The 17,835-nt window shown below is 36.8% G+C and overlaps 6 protein-coding genes and 1 non-coding gene across 8 annotated transcripts in view; 4 read left to right on the forward strand and 3 right to left on the reverse strand.

Moving 5' to 3' along the window:
- LOC104720878 (F-box/kelch-repeat protein At4g39580-like) lies at window positions 1-1,397 on the reverse strand. The gene has a single exon (XM_010438775.2). The coding sequence runs from the start codon at window positions 1,215-1,217 to the stop codon at window positions 36-38; it is 1,182 nt and encodes a 393-aa protein (XP_010437077.1). The 5' UTR covers window positions 1,218-1,397; the 3' UTR covers window positions 1-35.
- LOC104720879 (protein MIZU-KUSSEI 1-like) lies at window positions 4,763-5,791 on the reverse strand. Its single transcript, XM_010438776.1, has one exon. It carries the CDS (start codon window positions 5,640-5,642, stop codon window positions 4,851-4,853), a length of 792 nt encoding a protein of 263 aa, XP_010437078.1. The 5' UTR covers window positions 5,643-5,791; the 3' UTR covers window positions 4,763-4,850.
- Window positions 6,086-6,157, forward strand: TRNAW-CCA. The gene has a single exon. It is a non-coding gene; the product is annotated as a tRNA-Trp (tRNA).
- On the forward strand, window positions 6,314-8,190 carry LOC104720881 (pentatricopeptide repeat-containing protein At4g39620, chloroplastic-like). The gene is given in 3 exon segments (XM_019231434.1): window positions 6,314-6,751; window positions 6,984-8,076; window positions 8,079-8,190. Coding segments are annotated over 3 exon segments (1,521 nt in total). The 5' UTR covers window positions 6,314-6,391; the 3' UTR covers window positions 8,147-8,190.
- LOC104720880 lies at window positions 8,529-10,410 on the reverse strand. Its single transcript, XM_010438777.2, has 6 exons — window positions 10,193-10,410; window positions 9,773-10,099; window positions 9,656-9,702; window positions 9,252-9,314; window positions 8,870-9,005; window positions 8,529-8,775 (listed from the first exon to the last, which is right to left on the reverse strand). Exons 1-6 carry the CDS (start codon window positions 10,290-10,292, stop codon window positions 8,762-8,764), a joined length of 687 nt encoding a protein of 228 aa, XP_010437079.1. The 5' UTR covers window positions 10,293-10,410; the 3' UTR covers window positions 8,529-8,761.
- On the forward strand, window positions 11,147-14,338 carry LOC104720883 (gamma-glutamyltranspeptidase 1). Of its 2 annotated transcripts, XM_010438780.2 has the most exons (7): window positions 11,147-11,248; window positions 11,674-12,016; window positions 12,397-12,912; window positions 13,009-13,244; window positions 13,326-13,596; window positions 13,687-13,824; window positions 13,926-14,338. In XM_010438780.2, the coding sequence occupies exons 2-7, from the start codon at window positions 11,693-11,695 to the stop codon at window positions 14,157-14,159; spliced, it is 1,719 nt and encodes a 572-aa protein (XP_010437082.1). In that variant the 5' UTR covers window positions 11,147-11,248; window positions 11,674-11,692; the 3' UTR covers window positions 14,160-14,338. The 2 variants fall into 2 exon arrangements, with proteins under 2 accessions (XP_010437082.1, XP_010437081.1); XM_010438779.2 differs by lacking the exon at window positions 11,147-11,248 and having other exon boundaries at window positions 11,298-12,016.
- The window catches only part of LOC104720884 (gamma-glutamyltranspeptidase 2-like), a 3,281-nt gene continuing 1,766 nt past the window's right edge, over window positions 16,321-17,835 (forward strand). The window contains exons 1-3 of the mRNA XM_019232434.1: window positions 16,321-16,647; window positions 16,776-17,294; window positions 17,375-17,613. Of these exons, the coding sequence (XP_019087979.1) occupies window positions 16,321-16,647; window positions 16,776-17,294; window positions 17,375-17,613 (1,085 nt within the window). The remainder of the gene's footprint in view (window positions 16,648-16,775; window positions 17,295-17,374; window positions 17,614-17,835) is intronic.

Raw genomic sequence — 17,835 nt, forward strand, 5'->3', positions numbered from 1 at the left:
ACACAATAATACTCCGGCGAATCACCATCATCAATTCAAACAGTAGCAGCAAGAACATGCACCAATTCATATGATTTGGGAACTCTAAGCACAACATCGAACCACTCGGTCTTACCGCAAATCTCGTATTTTTCGTGCCTTTCAATTGTAATTTCCGCGCACCAAATCATCTTGTTCTTTGAGCTAGAAGGCACAAAAGTGTCCCACATAACCGCCATCTTTTCACCGTAAGCCGCTAAGTTAACACGGCTATAGGAGAGAAACTTGATCAGCCGTCCCAAACCCTTGAGTTTTCTCCAAAACCTTCCTTTATAGTCATACCATTTAAACTTCCTATCAATATCATTATAATAGAACAATATATTGTTTACCACACAATACGAAACCCATGTTCGACGACCCATATCGACCATATCCATTCCAATTGAGTCCCATCTACCTCCTTCTTTCGGGTCGTAAGCCACATGACGTCCCGCACCTCCAAACAAGTGATATTTGCCTTCAAGCCCAACGCTCTTATATACAAGTCTCTCACATCTCTCAGTGCCAGGACTTGCCAAAGAGTCCCAAATTTGAGTTTTTGGGTCAAACACCTCTATACAATCCAATGAAGTGCAATCCTCGCAGCCTCCTGCTACATATATCTTCCCGTCAAGAACGGTCGCAGTAGGGTAGTTCCGTGCCATCCGCATGGGTGGAGCTTCACGCCACGTGTCACACTGACAATCCAAGACCGAGACGCTAGAGGATGGCGCATCATTGATAGGCCCTCCAATAGCGTAGATATTAGAATCAACAGCGACCACACTGGACCAATGAGCAGGAGGAGGAGCATGGCGAGATAGGATCGGGACCAATAAATGACCGCCTGAGAAATTTGTTAGTTTCCGATCCGGAACCCGACAGAGAGTGTACCATCGGAGGTTAGAGTCGTTAAGTAACCTTAGGCACACATAAAGACAACTCTCGGTGCGACCGAGGATGGACCGAGTCTTATAAAGCTCAGGAGAAGCAACGAGACCGCGGAAACTCTTGGAGACGAGGGAGAAGGTTGGGTAATACAATCTTGAAATGCGGCTTAGGGAGCTCAAAAGTATGTCGTCAGGAAGAAACAGATTCGTGATCGGTGAGAGTACCAATGGTAACGTCTTCTTCTGCTCAGACGACGGTGCCTTCTCGTCGTTCATGGCGGCCGAAGGTTTAGTTGGAGACGACATACGACAAAATCGCCGCCCGTTGGTTTTCAAGATTTCTTGTTTTCTATTTATTTGGTTAGAACCAATCTACACGGTGTTTGCGTAGATTGATACTTTACAATACCTTTATCAATACATTATTCTTTCTGGAATTGAGACTTTTTCCACACCAAAATATATAAAAAAAAATCATATAGAAAAAGAAAATGTTTTAGAGCAGTGGGAGAAGACTCGATAAACTTTAAGAGAGAGTCTACAGGCGCGTTTATTAATTTATTTATTACACAAGTTTGACACGGTCAAGATGCAAACTATAAAAAATAGAAAAAACGGAAATAACATTTTTCTGAAGTGGTGGTTATTACACAAGTTTAACGTGGGCTCCTTTGTCGGGACGAATAGTAATAGTAAAAGACTTTGCTGTCCACATATTATCAGCTATCCAATGCAATGCAGAGAAAACTTGATTTTGTTTTTAGTCCAATTAAAAAAAAGACTTTTATTAGGCAAGAAAAAACATTAAACCAAGTCAACTTTTTATAGTTCTTACGAAAAGGGGGAATCGAAAGATGTAGTTGAATGATACAAATTGAAAGTACGTACAGACATTTGGAATCTCTTTAGCCTTCAGATTATAATATCAAATTGAATGTGTTGAGATTCCTAGAACGTGACTGCCCTGCATAACCAGGAGAAACTGGACAGACAAGAAGAGTATACTATGCAAAGTGGTGTACATCTAGAGCAAGATATCAACAAAATAATCCAAAAACACCTGTATAAACATTCTTGCAGTGTGATTCATCCCTTTGATTGATTCTATTAACAGCTAGAAAACCTGAGATGATACGATAGAATGGGACTATAATAGTAAAACATGAGTTGACAAAAAGAAAAAGATTGAACAAGTATTATAAATAACCTTTTGAGTGTGCCTATGAGTTACTTTAAACCTCTCCTATTTTGTAGAACAGCTTCATCGCTTTTACAAGTTTCAGGAGCCTGTTAATGATGCTAATCTCGTATAGGATATATGTAAGTTTCATATATGCAAGCAGAATATACTGGTTTCCAAATATATTACTACATGATTTCAGTTATTAGAATAAGCAGGTTTATTCCTCGTGGTCGTGACAGGCACGGGTAACATTTTTGGTAACTGGTTTATAAGATTTAAACATCTGAAGAAATTTAATTATTTTCTTTAGTTAACGCCCCGAAGTAATTAAACTATTATTTTATTTTACACAAAAAATAAATAAATAGGAAGGAATTTGAAACTTAACACAATCTCTACAAAGTTAATAGATTGCAAACATCAGATTCTTTTAGTTAGAAAAATATAATCTCATACTAAAGAAAGATATATTAAAATATATATACTTTAAATTAAAGCATATCAAGAGTTTCTTTTTTAATGGATAGTATTTAATTTGATATGTTCATAAAAGATAAAGTTAAAAAAAAAAAAAAGAGCATAAATTTTGGTTGACCAAAAAAAAAATTGGGTAATTTTAGTTCTCTCTCCTTATCTCTCTCTCTCTATATATATCTCTATATTAGCAAAGGTTTACATTCTAAAACTCATTATATTAAAAGTGAAAAAAAAATAGTCAAAATGTATAAAGCAGTGGTTTGGTTGTTTACTTTGATTGTTCTCTTGTTTTCTATATCATCAAACACAGCATTAGCCCAAATAGCAATTTTTTTAGAAACTATAGTGTGTTTTCTTACAGGGCTAATGCTGTGACGGCTATTATAGAGATCAAATTGAAGCGAATATATACCTCAACGAATATTTTGATTTTTTTTTTACTTTACAACATAATTGATCATTATTACACTGTTGTTTGGATATATTTCATAAAAATAAAATAAACAACTGAAGAGGGAATATGGGATGAAAAGATCAAAACTGCAGTGAGAGGAAGCATTTCAAATTAAGCGTGTACCTGACCCACCAACAGGCATAGACTCCACCAAACCCTAATTATAGACGATCATATTTAAAGCTTCTTATTATGATGTGTTGACATATACATATATAGCTCAGTTGCGGCATAAAAACCTCATATATATTCACAATTAATGTTTATTTTATATTCTCACGTATACATCTATATCATTTATTATCAAAAACCAAAAACATATTTTATTGTGAAAGGTCAACTAATGAAGAGATATGTCTATGACATCTCACTAATTTAAACTGAAACTGAAATTATTGTAACCAAACAACTAATAGAATAAATGAAATTTCATCTATAAGATCTTTTGCAAGAAAAATAATGAGATTGATATGATTATTTCTTGATTTATAGAAGAAAAAAGGGGGTTGACTTTTAATAAGATCGTTTTAGTAGAAAACTGGAACGTTAGAACAAGATTTTTATCTTTACGCAGCATCTGCGTCGTTTGACCGTCTCTAACGGTAAGAGTCTGAGCAGACGATAACTTGGACCGTTCTTTTTTCAAAATTCAAAAGAGTTGGAGACGACTTTTTTCTCGTCAGAGAAAACTTGATTACCATTATTCTATAAATACGTACATCTTCTCACCAAATGAAATAAAATATCATTTTCTAAAAATTAAAAAAAATCGTCATATATACATTATAAACGATTTATACATGGTAGAACTAATTATTTTAAACAAAACCAAAATGTATCACCGCTTAACTTGGTTTGTTGCTTTGATTATTCTATTGTTCGTTGGATCATCAAACATAGCTTCCGCTCGGATTCCATACCAGTCTTCCATGACAAGTACGTTTCTAGCTAGTTCTTATTTATAAACTTAATTCATCTCTATTCTCAAACCAAATTAAAGTTGTTTATTTTCTTATTAATATATTCATGTAAAGTTCGTTTCGGAAAAGGGTGCATGCATGTTCCTTGTATATCTTACATGTTACATCTTCTAGGATATCTACTAGACTACTACTGTGAAAATGATATTTACTTTCTCATCGACGTTGAACCAAACAATTATTGTGACACATATTTTCTGCACACGGACGATCATATATATAGCTTCCGTATGCTGAGTCTTAGAGATAGTAAATATTCAAAAATACTGATGGTTGTTAATTTGTACTAATTGTACGAGAAGGAAAAGATGAAGGGGTTTGGGAAAAAATGATGATCAGAGAAATCAAGATTGACGTTGGAGGAAGTGATTCAAAACAAGCACGTCAAAAAAATGGACCAGCACCTCCAGGCGCCAAGATGTAGCGACAATTGACCATTGATGGTATAATTTCTCGGACAATTGAGAAGAGTTCCATATTGTTTCGAATTTCAGGCTTAACGATTGTCCTGTATATGGTCTGCTTCCAAGTATCAATATATATATATATATATATATATATATATATATATATACACGTATGTTTAAATACTGAATTCATCCCATTTGTTATATTGGAAAAGATGTCTATATGACTATGAGATCTTTCAGAACGAAGAAGTGGTTATACAATTCAAAACCTAAAAACGAGAGAGAGCGACGTATATATATATAAGCAACGAAAAAATTAAAGAACAACAAAAATTCTTAGAATTATCCTAAAATAATACTATATAACGGCAGACCGCGGCTGTTTCCGGGCATTTACATGCACGTTAGATTAATTCAAACCATGAAAGAAATTAATCAAACTCTTACAAAGAAAAAGCTAAGCTCGGGTCCATTATTACCTTCAGGACTCAACATATAAAAAGTCTCTGAATCTTTAGACCCAATAACTCTCTCAAAATAAGCTCTCATATACGCCATCTCGCCGTCGGGTCCTTCCAACTCCGAGTTTCCCGGCAGTACTCCGGCGCCCATAGACACCGGACGTAACAACTCCATCACGTTGAGATCTTCTTCGCTCGCTTCTCTTCTTACACCGTAGCCTGTCTTCTCTCCTTTACAATACATTGTCCACAACGGTTCTTCCAAAATATCCGTCTTCTTCTCTGTTTTGTTGTTGTTATTATCTGATCGAGGTTGCTTCTCAGTCTCGAGAGCGATTCTCACCATTCCCGAGCTTAGCTCTTTTTGAAGCGCCGTGGTTTGCATGGCGAGCTCCACGACTAGAGAAGGTAAACATTTAGGGTTTTCTTGAATCGAGAGACTTACTCGGCCTTTACGGTATCCGAATAACGTCCCGGTGATTCTTGACGTGCTGTGGTGGGGGTCCGGTAAACCTAAACCGGGATGGATAACCGGGATTTTGCATGCTACGGATGGTGTTGTAAAGATTGGGAAAGAGCGAAACACGGTGCGTATGACTCGGAAAACATTTGTTCTGCTTTTCTTCTTTTTTGAAGATGGTGGCTCGAGGAGAATATGTTGACGTGGCGGCGTGGCAGATGGAGACGGAGAAGGTGATGGAGACGAATGAGGGGTTGAAGAGGAGGAACAAGAAGTTGTAGCCATTGGATTTGATGGTTCTAGCATTAGACGACGATCGTACGGCGAAGAAAGAAGGAAGATATCTTTCTTCGACGACCGATCCACGACGACTAAATGAACCAACGTCGTCCTTGTACAAATGTAGTCTTGTGTTTTTAGCTCTCTCTATTCCTCCTCTTCTTTGAATAGTTATTTTTTTGTTTTGTCTCCTACCAATCTTTATCCTTGAACTTTTTTTTTTTTTTTTCCTCCTAAATTTCGTTTTTGTTAATTTCTTTTTTAAGAAAAAGTTGATTAGAGATTTCAATGGTGGTCGTGATAAGGTGAAAATCGAAGCTATAACTGCAAACACCAAACCACATTTTTATGGTTTTTAAGCTTATACTATGGTTGCTATTGTTTGCATAGTGGTAGCAACTAGCAAACATGAGCATATTACGAAGTATACTTGAAAGTTGAAATATATTTATTGTAGCGATAGTACAACAGGATCCGTGGCGCAATGGTAGCGCGTCTGACTCCAGATCAGAAGGTTGCGTGTTCGATTCACGTCGGGTTCAAAATCCCGAAGATTTGATCCTTAAACTTTTTATTTTTGTGTATTTACAGAAACGACCCAATTATTTTTGGTGTTCCCTAAATTTTATTTACAGAAACGATCCAATTAGTTTTTCTTCTTCTCTGAATGTATCCTTAATTTTGTTTTTTTGTATCTGTAAAACCCTTATCCCCATTAAAAGAATTCTAAGAAAAAACCTCGAATCCTCCTCCTACTCTCTCAGTCAGCCAGAAAAATGTCCATACACTACATGTTGACATCGCCATCGTCACTGAGATTATCCGATTTCATCTCTTCGTTTCCCCAAGAAACCAATCACAGATGGATTCGTTTCTCATTGAATCTCGGCGATGCGAGGAGGCCGACGAAGACGAGGATAACTTGCGGTGCGATTTCGTCAAGGAGGAGACTTGCTGAGAGAGAGAGCGCGGAGAGAGAGAACAGAGTTCTTGTTCGGAGTCTGATGTCGAGGATCAGTGACAGAGAGCCATTGGTGAAGACCCTTGACAAGTATGTGAAGGTCGTAAGAGGTGAGCACTGTTTCATACTCTTTGAAGAGCTTGGCAAAACCGATAAGTGGCTCCAATGCCTTGAGGTTTGGCTCCGATTCTGGATTTTGTGTTTTCAATTTCAGCTTCTGGGTTTATAAAAGATTGGATTTTTATCAAGTTAGCTCATTGGTTTGATTCATAAGCTCTGTTTTGTGTCCAGTGACAACACTTTAGCATGAAGGATTCTGTCAGGATGTGCGTTGGTGATTTCATTAGAGCATAGCAACCATTGGGATTGTGTTAATTTTTCTTAACTTGTTGGTGATTCTGCTATAGGTGTTCAGGTGGATGCAGAAACAGAGGTGGTACATAGCAGATAATGGAGTCTACTCGAAATTGATATCCGTAATGGGCAAAAAGGGTCAAACCAGGATGGCAATGTGGCTGTTTTCCGAGATGAAAAACAGTGGGTGTCGTCCTGATGCTTCTGTTTACAACGCGCTCATAACGGCTCATCTTCATACACGTGACAAGGCAAAAGCTTTGGAGAAAGTTCGTGGATACTTTGATAGAATGAAAGGAATGGAACGGTGTCAACCAAATGTTGTGACTTATAATATCCTGTTGAGGGCTTTTGCTCAATCTGGTAAAGTGGACGAAGTTAATGCTTTGTTTAAAGACTTGGATATTAGTCCAGTTTCTCCTGACGTTTACACCTTTAACGGTGTTATGGATGCGTATGGGAAAAACGGGATGATTAAGGAGATGGAATCTGTGCTTACTCGTATGAGGAGTCATGAGTGTAAGCCAGACATCATCACCTTTAATTTGCTTATTGACTCGTATGGTAAGAAGCAAGAGTTTGAGAAGATGGAGCAGACTTTTAAGAGTTTAATGCGGTCCAAGGAGAAGCCAACTCTGCCTACATTCAATTCAATGATTATAAATTATGGGAAAGCTCGTCTGATAGATAAGGCGGAATGGGTTTTCAAGAAGATGAATGATATGAGCTACATGCCGAGTTTTATCACATATGAGTGCATGATCATGATGTACGGTTACTGTGGCTCTGTTTCCAGAGCTCGGGAAATATTTGAGGAAGTTGTTGAATCAGAGAGGCTGTTGAAAGCGTCAACACTCAATGCCATGCTTGAAGTTTACTGTGTTAATGGTCTTCACATGGAAGCAGATAAGCTTTTCCATAACGCAAGTGCTTTTCGAGTTCATCCAGATGCATCGACGTATAAGTTTCTATATAAGGCATATACTAAGGCAGATATGAAGGAGCATGTCCAAATACTGATGAAGAAAATGGAGAAAGATGGGATTGTACCTAATAAGAGGTTCTTCTTGGAAGCCCTTGAAGTTTTTGCAGGTTCGGATTCTGGAAACAGGAAATCAACTCGTTCAAGCAGGCCACGAGACAGTCCTAAGGACGTGGTGGGAGAAATTTGACTGAGTTCCAAGATAAAGATGTAACAAAACCGAACAAACTCTAAGCTGGATGTGAATCTGATTGCACTGCACTCCACCCTGAGTCATGGTTAGTGTTCTTCTTTATTTTATACTCATCTGGAACTACGAATATGTGTGTTCTTGTAGAGATGATGACTCCACTGTCAAAGCTATAGTTCCAGTTCGGTTGATTATTTTGTCTTGTGATTGAGACTAATTGGGATTTTGTCATACAATTTCAGAACAAGCATGTTTGGAACATAATTTAATCAGACCTGTTCAAGATTGCAGAGAAAATCTGCAGAAATAACTATTTGAAGAACTTAAGTGGATATGAGAAAGTTTCCAGGTATATTCAAGAAAGCTTAGTCAAGAATAGCAGCCAGTATTTTCTTCAGATCCAGATGATAAAATGGGAAGATCAAAGAGAAGAAAGAACTATTCACTTGTCTTTGTAATTAGTTGGTAAAGTGTAACTGGAAAGTTTCATCTATTTATAAACAACATGTTTATTGTTGTGTTGTTCTAGAGACTTAAATTACTATAGTATCCGTAAGAACGCACATAACAAATATACAGAATTTTTGGGATCTGAGTAGATCCTACGACTAGAAGAGTAAACCATCACAATCCAAAAGTGTCTGAATCTATGTAGCTCTTCAACTGTTTTCCTCTGCAAAATCAATTGATGCACATAAGATTGCATGTTATGACTGAATTCATTGGATGGAGCAAGAACAGAGAACGACAGAGATCTAGAAACATACCATTTATAGCTCCAATGTTGTGGTCTTCTTTGTAGACCCCCAAAGGAGAGCCATGCACAGAGAGCATCATTTCTCCAGGTTTTGGTAGCCTCCGAGTCTTTGGTGTCATTCCAAAAGAGAGTCTCTGCCCATTTACCTGGAAAAATTACAAGTACGATAGTAGAGTCTCTGCTTGTATGTACAAAATCTATCACTGAAACAAACATAGCTCATTCTGCAACAGAAAATATAGCTGGATAAATTTCGACACCACGAACTGATTTCTTTCTCTCGGGATCAATGTAAAAACAAAAATTCGAAGGAAAAAGACATGCCAAATAACCAAACAAAGAAACGTACGAGATAACTGCATCAAGACAGAAGACAATCATAAAATACATACCCCAGGAGTCTGAAAAGCAGCATGGCTTGCAAGCATATGGTTGTCAGATGTCCTCTGGAAGACCTAAAAACCCAAGGGAAAATATCAAATTAGAGTCTTGTACCGACTTCCCTGAAGTAGTTTTGCATAATTTGGAAGGCAGAAGATCAATACAAGGTTAACAAAATAAATAAAAAAGAGTCCAGATCACGATTTAGTGTAACCTAAACATCACTAAAACAAACAAATAAAGGCTGGCTATACAATGCACTAACTCAGTTGGGTGAAAAGCCTGAAAAACTGATTAAAGCAAATGACACATTCACTAAATGTTCAATCTGTGCTACAATCCCGAATTCTAATAGGCATAGGCATCTACCAGATTCCAGGAAACCACCAGAAAAATGGCAAGAAGATAAACTTACAAGATTCTCGAGCTGTGGGTTATCAGTTCCTAACAGGCTTGCTTTCACTGCCACCAAAGTCAAAGTTTTAATACCACCAAAACAAAATCTCAAAATACTCAAACCCATTCAGCCTACCGTTATCAGGTAAATCATAGCCACCAAGAGAAGGCCTACTACTATTGTATAAATCAGGGAAACCCATTGACAAGCGTTTAAGTGTAGAATAATTCATGCCAACGCCATCCGAAGGATCACCGTTTTCGTCTTTCCATTTCAACTCAATCTCCCCACTTTCTTCGTTTCTTGATATTGTCAAATCCGGAAGGTTCTCTTTGAAGAAGTCCAACACAGGTGTGTCGAGCTGTTCCTCGGTAAAATACGAACGGAGCAACCTCAACGCAGTTAAAGTCTGTTCAATCTCAACATCCCGAATCGCCCTAATCGCAGCGATTTGTCTTTCGACTACACAAAATTGTATAACCCCCCAAAAAAATCAGATTTTAAAATATCAAAATTAACCCTAAAAATTCGATTGGAATGAATAAAATCAGATACCTTCTTCGTCGACCAAGTCTTCTCTTCGAATTCGCTTGTTGTCATCGTTCTTATCTTCTTCAGTGAGTTTGACACACTCCTTCGCTTTTCTCTTCGGCATTATCGATGATTTCTTCTAAACAAGTAGAGGCTCAATTCGATTCAAGGACCAATTTGAAATTTTTTTTTTAAATCGTAATCCGCAATAATTAGAGCAATTTTGGATTTCGAAACCCTAAAAAAAGAAAATCCCCAAAATCAAAAAGCTTTTGAATAGTAACTGGGCGGGAATTAATTAATTAATTAGGCTTATTAAAAGTAAACAAGAAATAAACAATCTTTTGGCAGATCCAACCCCGTGATTGTAATAATGCCCAATGGGCTCAACAATGTTTAGGATCTTCACATGACATTTTGAAATGGAGGCCCACACTGATTTTTACCAATAATACTGTGTGTGTGGCGAGGGAAAAAAGGAAATTTATCTTTTCATTATAGGAGTATAAAATAAAATAAAAAATGGAAAGGTTTTTTTGCGGTCCACGAGGCTGCAAGGGACAAGCATGATGAAGACGAGCACTTATTTTTAATGACCAATGAAACAAGTTTGAGCAGCAGCACTCGAGATTCTCACGAGTTTACTTCAAATATAATCAATCAATAAAGTCTTTTTTTTTTTTAGTTCTTTGGTCAAAAATTAACTAAAATTGAGATCATTACTGAACTAATTTAGGGAGATTCCAATTTTTTCTAATATTAATTTGAGTTGTAACGATCTAGATCTATAGATAATTGTAGCCGACATGTGGACTCTGGACCAAGTTTTTATCCATTGAATAAGTACTTCAACGTGTTCAAGAGAGTTACATTATAATTAATCTTCCTATTAACTATATAATTTAAAGACTTTATAAACTAGAGACTTAAAATTAGGAGTTGGCGGCGACTTTGTTATGGATGTAGACATATAGCTACCTTCCTTATTATCTATCTACTTGGAGTTGGCAAAGTATTTATATTGATCTGAACAATATTCTCCTCTTATCGCCAAGAACGAGACATCACTCTATATAAACTGTAAGTTATATTATTTCAAGTTTATGAATTTCCCACTCATATTTAGAACTCGGGCTTAAAGAAAAGGAAAAAATCTTGGGTGGCTTTGGCTCAAAGAACAAGAAATATATAAAGTGTCGTTGTTTTCTTGTGAATCATATACTGTATTCAAGTTTTGAGCTCTTTTTCTTTTTGTGTGTGTGGTCCTCATTCCTCAAAGACTGTAACATAAAAAAAGTCTTTGATGGCTTTGAGTTTTTGCGTATACGCGTGACGGCGCGAGACTAAACGTTTTTAAAAGTTGACTATATTTCAACTGTTTTTTTGGGGTGAAAGTTCGAGGATTCTTCAAAAAATAATTTTTGTTTAGATGAAGGAATCTGTTTTTTTGTTTAAACGTTGAAAGATCATTTTTTTTCTTCTCCTTTTTGGTTTGATTATCCCAGGCAAGCATCAATTGTAGCAATGTCGCTGGTTAGAACAGCGACGATCGTTCTTCTTATAATCGCGTTTCTTCAAAACGCTGCGGCTCAGAAAAGACAGCAAAGTATTGTTAAGTCTCGCGGTACGGTTGCCACTGACGATGGACGGTGTTCTGTGATCGGGATGAGTGTTCTTCGTCACGGAGGAAACGCGATTGATGCGTCGGTCGCTGCTGCTTTTTGTTTGGGCGTTGTCAGTCCCGCTTCTAGCGGTATAGGCGGTGGAGCGTTCACATTGGTTAAGATAGCTGGTGGGAAAGAGATAGCTTATGATTCTAGAGAAACCGCTCCTCTAAGCGCCACTGAGGTAACGCGTTTTAGTTCTAGTAATTAATGTCCTACTTTTTCTGATAAAAAAAGCGTTTGAAATAAGCGTTTTCGTAAGAAGTTTTTGAATTATGGACCATGTTCGTTCTCTTGGTGTGGAACATTGTATAGGGGGTAGTAATAGTGTTTCTGAGCGTTCTCTGTTTTTTTTTTTTAGCTTAAATGGCATTTTTGTTATAATTTTTAACATACTAGTTTCCATTTAAATAAGCGTTTTGAACGTGGTCTTGAGCTTGAACGTTTTCAACGTTTTATCCTTTTAAAAAGTAGGGTTTGTTAAATTCTATTGCGCTTAAATAGCGTTTTCTTTGCATGTTTTCCTATCAAAGACACTTATGGGTTGTTTTCACTTGACGCTAGAATATGTATGGAGCTAATCCTGAGCTAAAGAAGACAGGAGCTTTATCAGTAGGAGTTCCCGGGGAAGTCGCTGGTCTATTCACGGCTTGGAAACAACATGGAAAGCTACCGTGGAAGCGGTTAGTGAGTCCTGCAGAGAAACTTGCAGAAGGATTCAAGATTTCAAAGTATCTCTATATGCAGATGAACGCCACAAGAAGCGGCATCTTAGCAGACAAAGGTCTCTCGGAGCTATTTGTTTCAAATGGAGAGCTAAAGAAACCAGGGACTATTTGCCGTAACCCAAAATTGGCGTTAACTTTGAGGCAAATTGGGGAGTACGGTCCAAAAGCATTTTACAATGGCACCGTTGGAGTTAACCTAGCGAGGGATATTCGTAAGTCTGGAGGGATAATAACTTTGAAAGATCTGCAAAGTTATAGAGTAAAGGTCAAGGAACCGTTGTCCACAGACATTCTCGGATACCGACTACTCGGTATGCCTCCACCTTCATCCGGTGGTGCTGCAATGATGCTTGTAAGTCTCTCGTTTTTTTGGCAGCAATTTGACATCTTATAAAACTTTTGTTTACTAAAAGGGTTTTACGGAGCTTCTTATATATATATGTTGTAGGTTCTGAACATTCTTGCTCAATATGGGATTCCATCGGGTGTTTTAGGCCCTATTGGTGTTCATCGACTAATCGAGGCTCTGAAACACGCATTCGCAGTTAGAATGAACCTCGGTGATCCAGATTTCACTGATGTTACCAAGGTTGTTTCAGATATGTTGTCTCCAAAGTTTGCACAAGACTTGAAGAGAAAGATAAACGACCTAAAAACCTTTGATCCTAAATTTTACGGCGGCAAGTAAGTTTTAAATATATGTTGAAACCCACAAGTTCCTTCTTAACTTCTTGATTTATAGATCTTCCTTTCTCCGATTCTTAGGTGGAATCAGATCGACGACCACGGTACAAGCCATTTATCGATCATAGATCGGGAGAGGAATGCTGTGTCGATGACTAGTACAATAAATGGTTACTTTGGGGCAGTGATGCTATCTCCGAGCACAGGAATCGTTTTGAACAACGAAATGGACGATTTCTCAATCCCGATGAAATCTAACGGTAACTTAGATGTTCCACCACCAGCACCAGCTAACTTCATCCGTCCGGGAAAACGACCTTTGTCCTCTATGTCACCGACCATTGTACTCAAGGTAAGGAAAAAAAAAACCCTATTACTTGTGTTGTACGAAACTTTTAGCTAGGGTTCTAAAGGATAGTTTTCTCCACTTCGTTTTACGTAGGACGGTAAGGTGAAAGCCGCAGTGGGTGCGAGCGGAGGAGCGAACATCATTGCTGGGACAACGGAAGTTTACTTGAATCATTTCTTCCTCAAGATGGATCCTCTTTCTTCAGTCTTAGCTCCACGAATCTACCATCAGGTTTTGTGTTGCATTTTTATTTCTTTTACCCAAAATAGAAACTTATCTTGTTATGTGCTTAATTGGCAACTAAAATTTGCTATTGGTAATGTCATTTTCAGCTGATACCAAACAGAATTTCGTATGAGAATTGGACCACAGTATTCAATGATCATTTCGAGATTCCTAAAGCGACAAGAGTTGTGTTGGAGAAGAAAGGTCATATCCTAACGCCCGTCGCCGGAGGGACGATTGTTCAGTTCATAGTTCAAGAATCCGGTGGAAACTCGGGCGGAAGGAGTGAGCTTGTGGCAGTAAGTGATCCAAGAAAAGGAGGGTTCCCTTCAGGATATTGAGATCGAGATTTCATTTTTTTCTACCAATTGTTTTATTAACTCACTGCATCGAGCTTTGGCCTTTGGAATTGGATGAATTTCAAGTTACATCAATCTTTTTAGTTTTATTAATAAAAACTCATTACCAACCATGTAGAATAATTTATTTGGGCGAATCTATGTTAAGATTTTTGAGTTTTGAGTTTGATATATAATAGCGATGTCATTATTATTTTTATAAGATGTCATTGTTTTACTCCTTCCCCAAGTTCAAAACCGACATAATGTACGTTAAAAAAAAAAAAAAAAAAAAAAATTCTAACGTAGATTCACCAAATTCCTTGTAGAGGCTTTTCTTGTAAAATAGCTCGAGAGCCTGCAAAATTAAACAGAATTTTGGTAAAAATAATAAAGCTGATGAAGTAATCAATGAGTTAAAGAAAAAAATGTAATAACATTGTAAAAAATATATGATGAAAAGAAATACACTCTTCAGCGGTGATGATTGAAATATATAGCATTACAAAAAAACGTAAGAAATAAAGAGTTGGCAGTGTGAAACTTGATAGAAAATTTGGTTTTTATAATATATAAACTTGATAGAAGTTTTCATACTTTGATCTTGATTAACAATACAATTTTAGTATACATGGTTTGAATCTTTATCACTTAGAAAACTAAGTGATAAATTTAGCAACAAATTGTCTACAAATTTTTCCATTGTGTTGGAGACTTGGAGTGAATGGTCTCTAAGAAGTAGCATCCCTATGGTAATATCTCATCGTTACTAAAAGCATAAATTAAGAAAATGCAAATAGTAAGAGAAGAGACCCATTCACTTCATTTTTTTTTGACATCTTTAATCTCTGTGGGCTACTGGAGAATATACTTTGGAATATGAACCTGCAAATCCAAATATAAAATTCAGAATTCTGTGTAAAATAGAGAATTTGATGAACACTATAATTCCCAATGAACAACCTAAACCAGAATCGAGGGAAAACAGAAATTTTAAACTGAAAGATTGTAAAATATATAATTTGATGAGATTTTTGATTGTTGAAACAATGACGAAAAAAAAAAAAAAATTTGAAAATTAAAAGATTTTGAAATAGGGAATTTGATGAGACATGCAACTGATGAAACGATGATTTAACAAACTAAATCATAACTGATAAATCCAAAACAGAATTGTAGTAAAAAAAGAGAGATAATATCTGATTCCTCCATAGTGAAAAAATCATACTACCATTTTGCCAAATGTTTCTTTTCGACTCAATATCATCTCCTTCATTTTCTCCCTTCTCCATGGATCTAGGTTTTTGAATACAAGTGAGAATTTATATTAGTGACACTGACACTTTGTTGAATCAGAGAGATCGTGGAAGAAGAGTAGAGATTGTGGGCAGTAGTTAAAGATATATATATTTTTTTCTTTTTGTGTTAACTGTGAACTGTTTATACTAATTACTAAAAGATATATAAATATGTGTTTGTCTCTATTTAACTTTTTTTTTTAGTAAGGTTGTCTCTATTTAACTTTTACCACGATCTTTTTTTTTTTGTTACAATTATTTTTAAAAATCATTTGTTATCAGTTATCATGTTGGTTAGTTTAACTGTTTGTGTCTTTGTGATTTTCTTTTTTTTTTGTCATCTATAATTTTGTTTTATTTTTAAAAATATTTTTTTTATTGATATGTCAAATTTTATTGGACAGGTAAATTGTACTTTATAGGATAAAAAGATTTTTAACACGCTGCCTAACAAAAAACGGAAACATTGTAAAGTACATTTAAAACATTGACCAAAGAAAAACGGAAATACTATCTTTTAAGGAGTTGCAAATTTTGGATATGATTTTACTGTCATAATAACTAATTACCTTCCCGAAAANNNGGGGCTGTAAAAAAAAAAAAAAAAAAAATCTCAGAAGGAAGCTTTGACCGCAGACTACAATAAATACTCGTGTCAACAAATGCTTGTCCTCCATAACGACGAAGGAGGAAGGAGAGGAGAGGTTCTAAGACAGAGAGAGACATCCACATGATGAATTGTAAGTTATTTTGTTTTTTTTGTTTTCTAACGAAGTCATATTGTAACATTCAAGTTATTTAGTAAGTTATATATTACGTTCTGTGCTGAATTTAATCTTTTGTTTGGTTCTCTATTTATTGTAGCAATGTCGTTCGTTCGTACCGCGACGATCGCTCTTCTTATAATCGCGTTTCTGCAAAACGGTGTGGCGGCTCGGAAGAAATCGCGAAACATTGTTAGGTATCACGGTGCGGTTGCGACGGACGACGGACGGTGTTCTCAAATCGGAAAGAATGTTCTTCGTCACGGAGGAAACGCGATTGATGCGTCGGTCGCTGCTGCTCTTTGTTTGGGCGTCGTGAGTGCAGCGTCTAGCGGTATTGGTGGTGGAGCGTTTGCTGTTATTAAGCTTGCTGACGGCAAGGAAATTGCTTATGACTCTAGAGAAACCGCTCCTCTAAGAGCCACTGAGGTAATTAACGTGATTTTACTAATAATGGTTTTTTTATATTTCTCTTTGTCAAAATGTGCGTTTCGAAATATTTGTTTTAGTAACGTTTCTGACATTGATTGGTTGTTTCTGTCGATATATATATGTAGAATATGTATGGTGATAATATTGAGAAAAAGAAGAAAGGAGCCTTGTCAGTAGGAGTCCCCGGGGAAGTCGCTGGTCTATTCACGGCTTGGAAACAACATGGAAAGCTACCGTGGAAGCGGTTAGTGAGTCCTGCAAAGAAACTTGCAGCTCATGGATTCAAGATTTCAAAATATCTCTATATGCAGATGAACGCGTCTAGAAGCGATATCTTAGCAGACAAAGGTCTCTCTGAGGTATATGTTTCAAACGGAGAGCTCAAGAAACCAGGGACTATTTGCCGTAACCCAAAGTTGGCTTTTACACTAAGCCAAATCGCTAAATACGGTCTAAAAGCGTTTTACAATGGCACGGTTGGGGTTAACCTTGTAAGAGATATACAAAAAGCCGGTGGGATAATAACTATGAAAGATTTGCAGAATTATAGAGTGAAGGTTACAGAACCATTATCTGCGGATGTTCTTGGTTACCGTCTACTCGGTATGCCTCCTCCATCATCCGGTGGCGCTGTAATGGTCCTTGTAAGTCTTTTTTTTTGGCGAAAAGTTCACATATTCATGAAACCTATATTTATACCTATGGAGAGTTTCTTGTGTTGCAGATTTTGAATATTCTTGCTCAATATGGTGTTCCAACGGGTGTTTCTGGCCCCCTTGGTGTTCATCGACTAGTGGAGGCTCTCAAACATGCATTCGCTGTTAGGATGAACCTTGGGGATCCAGATTTCGTCCCTAATGTTAGTAAGGTTGTTTCAGATATGTTATCTCCAAAGTTTGCGCAAAAGTTGAAGAGAAAGATTAAAGACAAGAAAACCTTTGATCCTAAATATTACGGTGGCAAGTAAGTTTTTTTTCTCTCAATAAGTTATAGGTTTCTTTCTTCTGTGTTAGGTGTTTATCAAATTTTATTTCTGCAATTTTCAGATGGAATCAGATCAATGATCATGGCACGAGCCATTTATCTGTAATGGATTCGGAGAGGAATGTTGTTTCAATGACTAGTACAATCAACGGATACTTCGGGGCACACATGATATCTCCGAGCACCGGAATGGTTCTAAAC

This window comes from Camelina sativa, chromosome 11 (genome assembly GCF_000633955.1).
Source record: "Camelina sativa cultivar DH55 chromosome 11, Cs, whole genome shotgun sequence".
Classification (NCBI taxonomy): Eukaryota; Viridiplantae; Streptophyta; class Magnoliopsida; order Brassicales; family Brassicaceae; genus Camelina; species Camelina sativa.

What these genes read in the sequence shown, in the direction of transcription:
- LOC104720878 (XM_010438775.2), bottom strand. Translation starts at nt 1,217, where the DNA reads ATGTCGTCTCCAACTAAACCTTCGGCCGCCATGAACGACGAGAAGGCA.
- LOC104720879 (XM_010438776.1), bottom strand. Translation starts at nt 5,642, where the DNA reads ATGCTAGAACCATCAAATCCAATGGCTACAACTTCTTGTTCCTCCTCT.
- LOC104720880 (XM_010438777.2), bottom strand. Translation starts at nt 10,292, where the DNA reads ATGCCGAAGAGAAAAGCGAAGGAGTGTGTCAAACTCACTGAAGAAGAT. An exon ending in CTATGATTTACCTGATAACG is followed by an intron (nt 9,703 to 9,772) that starts GTAGGCTGAATG and finishes CTTTGGTGGCAG; the next exon opens with TGAAAGCAAGCCTGTTAGGA. An exon ending in CTGCTTTTCAGACTCCTGGG is followed by an intron (nt 9,006 to 9,251) that starts GTATGTATTTTA and finishes TAATTTTTCCAG; the next exon opens with GTAAATGGGCAGAGACTCTC.
- LOC104720883 (XM_010438780.2), top strand. Translation starts at nt 11,693, where the DNA reads ATGTCGCTGGTTAGAACAGCGACGATCGTTCTTCTTATAATCGCGTTT. An exon ending in CTCCTCTAAGCGCCACTGAG is followed by an intron (nt 12,017 to 12,396) that starts GTAACGCGTTTT and finishes ACTTGACGCTAG; the next exon opens with AATATGTATGGAGCTAATCC. An exon ending in CCTAAATTTTACGGCGGCAA is followed by an intron (nt 13,245 to 13,325) that starts GTAAGTTTTAAA and finishes TCCGATTCTTAG; the next exon opens with GTGGAATCAGATCGACGACC.